This window comes from Rhincodon typus, chromosome 2 (genome assembly GCF_021869965.1).
Source record: "Rhincodon typus isolate 14 chromosome 2, sRhiTyp1.1, whole genome shotgun sequence".
NCBI classification, from domain to species: domain Eukaryota; kingdom Metazoa; phylum Chordata; class Chondrichthyes; order Orectolobiformes; family Rhincodontidae; genus Rhincodon; species Rhincodon typus.
This window is the reverse complement of record NC_063333.1, coordinates 142,630,828-142,642,974: the sequence shown is the minus strand read 5'-3', so window position 1 is coordinate 142,642,974 and position 12,147 is coordinate 142,630,828. Positions and strand designations below refer to the sequence as shown.

Sequence of the window (12,147 nt, the reverse complement as noted above, 5' to 3'; positions counted from 1 at the left end):
CCCGACTCCTCCACAATCCAGTGTCCACTCCATTCTGGTCAGTAGCTGCCAGGGGGCACCACCTTTTGCCTACTTGAGGGGCACCATATGCCATTGGCACACTGGCACTCTCCTGGATAGTAGGTTGGGGCAAGAGGACACTGCTGATGCTGGCGTACCTGATATTTCTAACCCATTGACACCTTGCACAGGGGCAGTCTTCCTGACGTTGCTTTGCTGTTTTCTACCCATTGTGGGGGGGGGGGGGGGGGGCGGCAGTGTTATGTTGAGGAGCAATGTAAATTTTCTGAGCAGGTCCTTTTGTGTAGCCTAAGGGCGTGCGAGTCTCTGATTTCTGTTTTGTGTCCCACAGGCACAACCCTTCACGCTAACGCCATTAACCCCCAAAGTCACATACCATCCTGACCTGGTCACCACCCCACCCCACCATTATTCCTTCAAAACAGCTGGCGCCATGCCACTGGACATAACAACCAATTACAGGAACTGTGATTGTTCAAAGGGGCTTGGGGGACACCTACTTTCTGAGAGCACCTAAAGACCAGGAATAAGTGCCATCTCATTCAAGTCCCAAGAACAAAAAGATAAATTTGAAGGCACTCTTTCAATGTGATCGTATTAAGGCATTGTTGATTGTTGATATCCAGGGATTAAGCTGCAAGAAAAGATTTCTAAATCCCAGCTGGAATTTAGAAAGTTGGAGGAGGGGTAATTCGATCAAAGATCTCAAGATACAAAGGGACACCAATAAGGGTAGACTGGGAGCAACCTTTTTTCTACATGTTGGAAAGTCTAGGCTTAGGGGGCCATAGTCAAAAAAAAAGTAAGATCTTCTATTAAAGATTTAATGAAATATTGCAAAGGGTGGCAGAAAAATTTAATGGTAAATATCTGGAATAAAGATCTCTTGTGCTGCATTGGTAGTGCCTCTACCCAGAGGTAGAGTTTTTATAAGTCTAAATAGAACTCCACAAATGGCAATTGATGCTCCAATAACCTTTTTAATTTGAAAACGGAGCCTGAGAGATTTATGTTGTCCAGAGATGTTCCGGGATAAGGTCACAAATTGATGATCTTGCTCAGTGCCTTTCTGTTTGCTTATTTGCAAAATAAACTGCTTTCGTCTTGAAGGGTGTCTCGGACAATTAAATGGACATTGAAATTCTGCAGACGTGCGTTTAAAAATAATTGTGAAGCTTATGAGTAGGAATTGGCTGGTTAGAAGGAGACTGGCAACAATTTAATTGTGAGCTGGGAATGAGAAATACAATGATGAATAGGCGACATGGATTTTGAAAGGGAAAATCTGACTCTGGTTCGGTCTTTTGAAATTTCTGAGGAAGCGGAGACAGTAAATACAGACTATCTGGATTTTCATTGAATTGAATGCGGTTTCTAAATTTGCAAAAAGCATCAAAAGTATGAAGGAGCAATTTAGTTGATGATACTGAGTGCAAATTACAGAAGGACATTATTATATTTGCAGAATGGGTAAAAGATTTGGCAAATGAAGCTCGGTGCCAATTAGATGCATCCCAGTAGGAGGAAAAAAGCGAGTCCCTAAAGGTCTTGGAAGGTGCCAGTCTGTGTGGTACAATTACATCAATTATTAAAGGTTGCTCCACAAGTTAGCAAGACCACTTGGAAGCTCGAACGAGGTTTTGGAGCTGGAGGAGTAGAATTGAGAATTAAGCAAGTTATGCTGAACCTTGGTTAGAACCCACTTTAATAGAGCAGTTCTGGTCATCTTATTATATAAAAAAGTTACAAGGACACTGGAAAGGGTGGGAGCAGGGAAGATTGGCCAGGAGGATGCCAGACGTGTGTTACCCCAGGATGTTAGGCTGGGTCTCTTTGTCTTGAAATGAAAGGAGGCCCAGGGGGTGACCGAACAGGTCTCTTAAAATCCTGAAATGTTTAGTTCGAGCAGATACAGAGAGAATGTTTCCTCCAGGGTGGAAGAGCAGATCTAGAGGCCATGAATACAAGTCAGCCACCAAGATATCCAGCAGGAAATTCACTCTGCACCTAAAGGATAGTCAGGAAGTGGAACAGTTAAAGCAAGTATATCAATTATGTTTTAAGATGCAGAAACAAGGACAAAGGGATTGCAGTGGTAGCTTTAGAGAAGGTGGGAGGAGTTTCGAGTGGAACAGAAACACTAGTATGGACTGGTTGGGCTGAAAGGCCTGTTTTGGTGCTATGTATCCGATTTACTGGTGTGAAGTTGGATAAGTTTGAATGCATTCTGTGACCCTGTCCGAAATTATGCACATCTTGGTGGAGCGTTATGTACTTACACCTTGTGCTTAATGACAGTGCTATTCAATATCATCTCGTGGTGTACATAACACGTTGAGCAAAGTAACAGGAAAGAGGTGGAAGATTAAGCAGCTAAATTTTCTTTTGGTTTAGTGCCCAATTCCAGCAGCTTTGGGGCAGCAGTGTGTGCCATCTACAATATGCACTCACTCTGGGGCATCTTCCTCGCTATTCCCAGCCTGTTGCTGGGGTCAAAATCCTGGAACTCCCTCGCAGCACTGCGGGTGTTTCCACAACCCAAGGACTTCAGTGGATCAAGAAGGTGGCTCTCTGCCACCTTCTCCCAGGGCATTTTGAGATGGGCAATGGTGCTTGAGCTGGTAAGCAACAGTCCCCATTCTGTGAATGGGTGGGAGAAAAGCATAATGAAAGGGAAGCTGGGTTCTTATCCGACCAGAGCCCAGTGGCAGTCATTCAATCTGACCACCTCTGGACTGGCACTGGAAAAGGCCAGTTCCTGTCCCTTGGCTGAAAGAACATATATACCACCTGGAGACCTCTCCCTCCATGGCTGCCTCCTGATACCCTCCACAGCAACTAGGATTGGGTAGTGGAACACAACTGAGGCCATGTCCCACAGATATTTAACAAAATAATCCGATATTTATCCCTCCCCAACTCCTCCAAACGGCCGTTGCCTCCACCTTACTCTGCGAGTGAGGTCCAAGGTGAAATGTGCTCTACGTCATTAGTACCAACAGCCTTCATAACCAATTGAAATGTCGCTGTGGCAACGGTCTCCTAGTTTCCTCTACTCTTGGCCAAAACCCAAAGTTAAGCTCCTTTGTTAGACTTGAGCCCCTGAGAGAAGTTCTTCAATGATGACCAAAAATGCACTGAGTTGGATGGATGTAACTTGATTCCATTCAGTTGGTGAGTGGTGTTATTCAGAGAAAATGGCACCAATCCCAAAATCCTTCCAAGGGTCTTGAACTACTTGTGCCTGACGCCCCAAATGGCAGATCATTCCCGATTTTAAATCTGATGTAATACCGGTCGTTCTACAGTTCAAGGTGAAAGAAATAGAGATATATTGATCAGATTAAATACCAGAAGAATGAGGTGGTTCTTTGAAGCAGACCTGGGGGTTGGAGGGGGTGTGGGTGTCGAATAGCCTGCACTGCAAATTCTATTCAGTTCGTTCAAGAACGATATGTCAACATGAAGGACTTTAGAACAAATTCATTCTGATGCATGAGTTGACTGTGTAAACCCTTTCCATTTTAAATATGTTGGTTAAAATTGTTTTAGAAAAACAATTAGTGTTTTTGAAACTGTACAGTCTAACCAAGAGAACAATTTTATATGAGGGCTTTACCTTTGTCTTGTCTTTAACTTGGAGTTAATGTTTACTCACAGTTTTGAGTTATTGGTTCACTATTCTAATCTTGTGAAGTCACTTGGATTGTTTCCTGTGGAGACTAACAAGCAGTTTCTGTCTAACTGCAGAATGGTGTTACTTCTAACAAACACTTTTGACCTGGATGAGACTGCAATACAAACAGACACTCTTTCAGAGTGGGTGATGTTCCTGAATTCAACACAGCCGAGCAAATTTGCAACAATTGCTTCACAGATCGAAACATGTGACCTACAGTCTCACTTGGACACGGTGAATAGCTTTTTTTTAAGAGAGTGTGATTCCCTTTTATACTGGAAAGAAACTTGCGCTTGGCAGGTTAGATCAGAGCTGACTTCCCCACCAGTTGGCTCACTTCCTCCCCTACGCACCCACTACTTTTAGTCCATCGTGATTGTTTGAAATTTGGCATTCTCGCATTAGTTCTGCAAGACTAAGCATTTGGGCCCCGTGTTCCTGTTTTCAGGAAGAGTTAGATTACAATGAAGTATAAGGGGACATGGGGACATTGTCACATTGTCCATTTAATGGACTCTATAGTTGTCACAACTGTTATCCTCTCCAATTTATTGAGGTGCAGTGGCTAACATCCCAATCTCTGGGCCAGACACTCCCTGTTTGTTGGATGTGTTGGCTTTGGAAGGTGTTTTTGTAATGTGGTAACACAGCTCGATTTTTGTTAGCCTGTAAATTGGCCCAATACCTTGCTGGCAAGCGGTAAGTGTAGGGAAATCTCCTGGTCAGCCATCCTACAGAGGCCATTTGTAGCACTTTACCCAGAAGCAGGATCCAATCCGTTGGGAGACCATATTCCACCCCCTGCCCAGCCTCAAATGAGGAAGGGATAATCGGCCGTTTTCTTACTGAATGGTGGAGCTGGCTCAATGGGCCGAGTGGCCAACCCTTTGTATGTTTGAGAAAAGACAGCAGACAGTTGGAACTGTACTTGGAAACAGAGAAATTCCAACAATGTAGGGGAAAGCAAGCAAAACTAAGGCTGTACCAGGAGTTAGCACAACCCCAGTGCTCTACTGTTCTGTGATTCTGTAATGCTGTGACTCCTTCCTATCTTTTCTGTGTTTACTTAGAGTTTATCTCCTTTTTTTTGTTTTGTAGGCTGCGGAAGGCACCGGGCTCTCATTTATAGTCTTCACCGAAGCAATTGTGAACATGCCTGGGCCATCCCAGATCTGGTCGATATTGTATTTTCTGATGGTCCTGATGTTGGGCATTGGCAGTATGCTGGGGAACGCTGCTGGCGTCATTACTCCACTCAGTGACATGAAGATCATTTCCAAATATTTGCCAAGAGAGGTCATGATAGGTGAGACGCCCCCGCTGGGAGCTTTCTTCTTTTACAGGTGCCTGCTAAGGTTGTAGTGGTACCCTTCCCTGCCTGGCACAACTGGTGCTGGCATTACTGACCATTCTGTCTAGGTAGAGATGGGCACTTTATAGGGTAGCGGTCCTGTACCGAAATATCATGCTTCGAATTTGAAACTGTGCCAACCAACAGTTGCCAGTATTCCCGCTCCCCCATCCAACCTGCGAGCCCCCGGTAAAAGGATAAGCTGTGAAAACCAGTCAGAGAAATACTGACTCTAATGATAGCCTTAAGAATCTGAGACAGCCTCGTCTGCACCCAGTGTAGGATTATGCATTCCCCACCCCCAATTCAGGGCTGGGTATGAAGGTTTCAGCATGCTATCTTGTGTTGTGCCTGGTCACTGGTTTACAGTTGAATTTTTATCGCGTTTTAGTTTTAAACAATTCTCCGTGATTGCTGTATCTTTTGCCTTGGATGGGGAAAGTAAGAGTTTGACTATTGCATTGTTCATGTCAGGAGGGCGGAGCAAGAGTTTGAAGCGCAAACGCCGCTTTTACCTTCGGCACCAATTCATAACACACTCCTTGCTTCGTCATTCCTCTCGCCTCTTCTCTCTCTCCTGTATTAATCCACATTAATAACATACACACTGTGGCTGTATGTTATAATTCCTTGTGGAAAGTGCATGAACGTGTCAATTCCGATGATGTGTCTTAGCCAGTTTTTGGAGAGGGCTGTGTTAGCCAGCTCACTACCCTGTCCCTAAACACGGCGTGTCCCGCTCATGGTACAGACTCTGTGTTGGTGATCTCTCAGCCATTTACTGTTCTCAAGCCCCGGTTATATGTGTCCTTTCCTTTTTGCGAGAGAATGGACCCCATGTTAGTGGACTGTAAGTAGCATGGGCACATTGTTTCATCACTTACGGTGAGATTTCCAGCTGCCCTCGTTCTGTCCACAGTGAGCACAGCCGACAAAATACGTTGTGGCCAGTTAATAGTGGCTGAGCCAACCTGGTGTCTGGCTCTGACCAGAAGTTTCCGCTGATAATTCTAATAATCTGTCAGTGATAATCAGCCACACTGATAATCTCTCCGTGGAAAAATCGAGCAGACTTCTGGTTGGGGAAAGGGATTGGAACCAAACAATCCTTAGCTTCTTGGTCAGATTCTAAAGTTTTTTTTATTTTGGTTTTTGTTCCCCCTTCTTAGGGTGTTGTCAAGTTATGAATCTTTAGATAAGTTGTTCTAACTGTTAGGTGCAATGTGATTAGGGCAGTGAGATTGTACCTGGATAAACTATTGCATTTGACTGTGCTGTACGATTTTTATCTGCCAGCTCCATCTCCAGGTACTTGATAAGGAAAAGTACACAGTTAATGGCAGGACACTGAACAGCACTGATGTACAGAAGGGCCTTGAGGTTCAAATCCATAGTTCCATGAAAGTGGCCACACCAGTGGATAGGATGGTAAAGATGACATGGCATCCTTGCCTTTTATTGGTCGGGAATTGAGTACAAGAGTCAGCATGTCATGTTGCAGCTTTATAAAACTTTGGTTAGGCCACACTTATGAGTATTGTGTTCAGTTCTGATTGCCACATTACAGGAAGGATGTGGAGGCTTTGGAGAGGGTGCAGAAGAGGTTTACCAGGACGCTGCCTGTATTAGAGGGTATGAGCTATAAGGAGAGGCTAGAAAAACTTGAGTTGTTTTCTTTGGAGCAGTGGAGGCTAAGGGTAGATTTGATAGAAGTCTTTAAAATTGAGTTGTTAGATAGGGTTGATGGTCAGAATCTTTTTTTCCCCAGAGTTAACATATCTAAAATTAGGGGGCATGCATTTAAGGTGAGAGGGGGAAAGTTTAAAGGAGATGTGAAGAGCAAGTTGTTTACACAGGGAGTGGTAAGAGGCTGGAACATACTGCCAGGGCCAAGGGTGGAGGCAGATACAATAGGAGTGTTTAAGATGCTTTTGGACAATGCAAGGAATGGAGGGATATGGACTAAGGGCAGGCAGAAGGGATTAGTTTCTTTTGGCGTCATGTTCGGCCCAACATTGTGGGCCAAAGGACCCATTCCTTTGCTGTACTGTTCAATGTTCCACTTGGTCTACAGTTTCTAACTGGACCATGTTACTCAATAAGGAGGGAACTTACTCCTGATTAGAGGCCAGCCAAAATACTACAGACATAAATCCACTTGGAAGTAAATTGCTGCTTATCTTGGGCATTCTCGGTTTACTTTTGTTTGTTTATTACCATCAGTTTTATAGTCTGTTTCTAAATTACAATGATTTGCACTCTTGATGATTTTATAATTATTCCCCCAATACAAAAAAGGAAGGTTGACTTTGGCCCAGTTTATTAGTTAATGAGACTTGGATGAGATGAAGCATGATTTTATCTTATTGTTTTGAAATATTTACAGTTGTACAACGGTGAGGTTTAAGCAGGCAGGACATCTCAGTGCAGCAATAAGCATGGAAAAATTACAAGCACAGACAGAATTTCCTCCTTTTGTTATCTGTTAGCATTATGTCAGAGATTGTCAGTAAGTCGATTTGGAAGTTCTGAGCCTAATTAAGCTAATCTTTGCAAAAGGAACTCATTGTGTTTTGTTGGCAGCCATAAATGTTCTGTAACATGATGGATATCAAAGGGTTAATTGATTAGCTAACCTAAAGTCCGATCTGATGGCCACTGAGTGGACTGGGTGCTTTGGGGAGTCTACAGGAGTCTTGGGCAGTGGGATGCAGTCTCTTGCTCCTGTTAACATCAGTGTAATGTAACGTGTATATGATTACTAAGTTGTAATGTAATGTTACCTAATGTAAGAGTGTTCCATTGAGACTTATTTATGGTTCCATCCTTCAACACTAACTACTAGAATGCACTAGACTAGAATAGTTACGGAAAGACCATAGCGTAGTGGCCATGTCAATGGGCTAGTAATTCCGAGGCACTACATTCATGCCATGGGTATAAGAATTCAAATCCCACCACAGAATCTGGAGGTTTGTAAATTTTTAAGAATCTGTAGTTGAAATTGAGCTTCAAATCAACTGCCTCTGCCTCTGATTTTGTCATAAAAACCCCATCTGCTTTCCTTGCTTGATTAGCCTACAAGTAAGCCAAGGCAAAATGATTAATTCTTAACTGTGCTCTGAAATGGCTCCAACAAGCTAATACCCATATCCCATAATTTTAAGGGTTCCCCCTGCCCCCAATCAATTATCTTCATTTAATCTGTGCCCATCTCTTATAGATATTTGTAATCAACATGTTCAGGTGCATGGGCACTGGTGGGGTTTGAACTGAGCCTCATGGCTCAAAGGTACAGATGCTATCAGTTTACCACCAAAAGCTCCATGCCAATTGCTTATCTGCTTTGATTATGCACTTTGAGCATTTCTAAGGAGATACGACTGTGACACTGGAATTATGGAAAGGAAGCAGACAGCCTTAATGCTACATTCTGTGGATAAACAGGTTATCAGGAGAAGTGTCTCATTTCTGTACTTCCTCACTAGACCCTGTGAATGGATTTAACACACATCACTTCTCAAGGCAAGAGAGAGTGTTTTTATTGGAGGCAGGTCAAAGGACGTTCACTAGATTGATTCCTGAAATGAAAGATTGGTCTTATGAGCAGTTTGGGCCTATACTGTTTGGCAATTAGAAGAAGGAGAGGAGATCTAATTGAGATAGATAAGATGCTAAAGGGAGTTGACAAAGTAAACGCAGAACGTTTCCTCATGTGGGGCAATTTATAATGAGTTCATAGTTCTATAATCAAGGATAGCAGATTTTAAAACAGATGGAGAAATTACTTCTCTCAAAGGGCCACGAATGTGTGGAATTCGCTGCCTCGGTGTGAGGGATTCTGGGACACTGTGTAAATTTAAGGAGGAGATTGCTCATTAAAAATCTGTCTATGGTTGAAGGGTTATTGGGAGTGGACAAGAAAGTGGAGTTGAAGCCAAGATGCGATCAGCTGCGAAAGTATTAAATGGCAGAGCAGGCTTGAGGGGCCAAATGGCCTGCTCCTAGTTTTCCCATTCCTCCTACTTGATAAAATCGAAGATGGTAGTTTAAGGCCTTCTCCCCACACACAACCCAGACCAAAGCAAATTAAGCTGTTCATCCAACTTCTAGTAGACAAGCAAGGTTAAAATGGCCCCCTGGGTACTTGAAACTGTTGTATTTTTAACTGCGTAGCAGCAGTGACCCTTACCTTGAGGTAAGTGAAGTAAATAAAACCTGCTGGAGTTGTATGTCTCTGTCCAGACCCCTTTGAAATGGTGTCAGTTTATCATTTTGTCCAGCATTTCCTCGCACTGCTTTCTGATGAAATCCCAGCAGTTTGGATGGGTTGACCTTTTTCCTGTTGCTGTATGTTGGTCATTAACTGTAACTCACAATGTAAGAAGTGGGGACGAGTTGTTCAATTGAATCCTTTATTCTTTTACAACTCTTACAATTGCAAAATTACGAGTGTTTCGTGTGATTTCACAATGACTGAAAGCAATGCTCGTAATACAAGAGGTGAAAGTAAATCGGGATTACAGCAAGATGGCTATGGTCTGGAAAGGCAAATCGGGGCAGGACTTGTACACTTAGTGGTAAGATCCTAGGGAGTGTTGCTGAGCAGAGACTGTGGAGTGCAGGTTCATAGTTCCTTGAAAGTGGAGCCACAGGTAGACAGGGTAGTGAAGAAGGCATTTGGTATGCTTGCCTGTATTAGTCAGTGCACTGAGTATAGTTGGGAGGGCATGTTGCGCCTGTACAGGACATTGGTTAGGCCACTTTTTGAATATTGTGCGCAATTCTGGTCTCCCTGCTATAGGAAGGATGTTGTAAAACTAGGAAGGGTTCAGAAAAGATTTACAAGGATGTTGCCAGGGTTGGAGGGTTTGAGCTATAGGGAGAGGCTGAATAGTCTGGGGTTATCTTCCCTGGACTGTTAAGAGGCTGAGGGGTGACCTTGTAGAGGTTTACAAAATCATGAGGGGCATGGATAGGGTAAATAGCCAACGTCTTTTCCCTGGGGTGGGGGAACCCAAAACCAGAGGGCATTGGTTTAAGGTGAGAGGGGAAAGATTTAAAGAGGACCTAAGGGGGGTAAGCTTTTTTTTTCACAAGAGGGTGGTGAGTGTATGGAATGAGCTGCCAGAGGATGTGGTGGAGGCTGGTACAAATACAACATTTAAAAGGCATCTGGATGGGTACATGAATAGGAAGGGGTTTAGAGGGATATGGGACTAGATTTTTATTTAGGATATCTGGTCAGGATAGACAAGTTAGACCAAAGGGTCTGTTTCCATGTTGTATATCTCTATGACTCTGTTTATGCTTTGAAATTGCCAGTGCATTTCACTTTTTTTTTCTTTCCCTTTTCTCACCAGGGATCGTGTGTCTCACAGCTTGTGTTATTGGACTTGTGTTCAACATTGGATCGGGGAATTATTGGTTCTCCATATTCAATGACTATGCAGCCACCTTGGTACTTCTGGTGATTGTTTTGATTGAAGTCATTGGGATCTGTTATGTCTACGGGCTAAGAAGGTGGGTGAATTAAACTTCTCCTCCTTGTCGCGCTGTTACATTGGCTCCTGAAATGTGAATGTAAAACACAGTCGGCAGTCCCGTCAGGGGGTGCAATTGGTACAGTGTGGCGGGGGTTATTGACAGGACTCCACTTCCCAACAGCCGGGAGACTATCCTGGTCTCCCCCCGCCCCCCCCCCCCCCCCCCCTTCCCCCCCCCCGGAAGCGTCTTGGGAGTCAGCAGAGTGTGATGTTCCCGATGGACCTTGTCCTGCCTGATATTGAAGGCATGTAACACTTTTTTTTTTTTTTTTCGAATTGCATTTTGGCATCTGCAAAAGTAACCCTGTGGAGCAATAAAACCTTGGAACAGGAGGAGGCCAGTCGGCCCACCGGTGTCACTGATAGCCCTCGAAGAGAGCAATGCACCTACTCCCACTCCCTGCCCCAAACCCATAGCCCTGCAAATGTTTCCCTTTTAAATACTTGAGCAATTTAAAATACTCTGTTCAGTCAGTCCCTTGTGGATGTGATAAAGCCCTTGCTTTGTGTGGAAATAATTTTAAAAAGTTCTTTTATTTCCTTGCGTAACTTCTTTATTTCATAACGTGAGTCTTGATGAACCACGGTTTTAACTCCTTTTCCTGTTGATAAAGATCTTAATCTTTATTTGATCTATATTCGGAGTGGAAGATCACAACTATGAGGTATTCTGCTTATTTCCCAGCCCTGCCTTACGAAAGAATTTTTTTATATATCAGAAGTTTTAACTGTGGAAAAATACTGCCTCTGTATTGCAGGGCCTCTGATAGACATCCTTTTGGCAGTCTGTCAAGTTTTAACCTCTTGCCAAGAATCCAGAAGGTGGAGTTTAATTTTAATGCTGATGGAATTGATACAAGTCTCAGCTCCAGTACGTGAGTTAGGAATAGGAGGTTGGAGGGTGGGGATCTGTTAGCAGCACTCTCATGGGATCTGTTCAGCAACTCTGTGAGATTTTAAAAGAGCAGACAGCCCTGGAAACAGGTGGGATGTGTTTGGCACTGTCTGCAGGCAGAAGCAGGGTTAGCATTCTGAGTCCAGCAGGACTTCTCATCTGAATGAGCAGTTTGTACTCGGTATCTGTCACCACAGACACTGCTCAGGTTCTCCCAGCTCTGATAAGACACGGCCAGAATAGACTCTGTGTGTGAAGCTTGTGCTATAATGTTTTATTGAAATGCCTTTTATAAAGGTCTCCATCTTGGATTTCCTTTCCCCAAGTCTTTACACTGCGGTGTTCTCTTTAATGCTTCCTTCTGTCTGCAGACTCTGTGTCTGGGCGGAATGGGAAAAGACTCCAAATAAGGAAGTAATTGACTGACTGTTTCAGCCCTGTCCATATCCTCTGTACACATTCCACTCGCTGGTCAGGCACTGTGGGAGGGAGGCCGCTGTTCCTGGGTTGGATTGTTTTAAAAGTACAGCTCTGCTGCCTGAGATAGGGATCACATCATCCCTGGGGAGCGGCAGGATCACAAACAAACACTGCACCTTCCAGCAGCCAGCCACATACCACCCCCAACACGAACCACGTAGACCGCAGCACCACC

General features: G+C 43.9%; 1 protein-coding gene across 2 annotated transcripts in view; it reads left to right on the top strand.

Moving 5' to 3' along the window:
• The window catches only part of LOC109935788 (sodium- and chloride-dependent transporter XTRP3), a 43,534-nt gene extending 31,445 nt beyond the window's left edge, over window positions 1-12,089 (top strand). The window contains exons 7-10 of one of the 2 annotated variants that reach the window (XM_048618663.1): window positions 3,772-3,934; window positions 4,799-5,006; window positions 10,415-10,574; window positions 11,356-12,089. In XM_048618663.1, the coding sequence (XP_048474620.1) occupies window positions 3,772-3,934; window positions 4,799-5,006; window positions 10,415-10,574; window positions 11,356-11,476 (652 nt within the window). In that variant the 3' untranslated portion in view covers window positions 11,477-12,089. The remainder of the gene's footprint in view (window positions 1-3,771; window positions 3,935-4,798; window positions 5,007-10,414; window positions 10,575-11,355) is intronic. The other variant, XM_048618655.1, reaches the window with a different exon arrangement.
• Window positions 12,090-12,147: the final 58 nt, after the last annotated feature.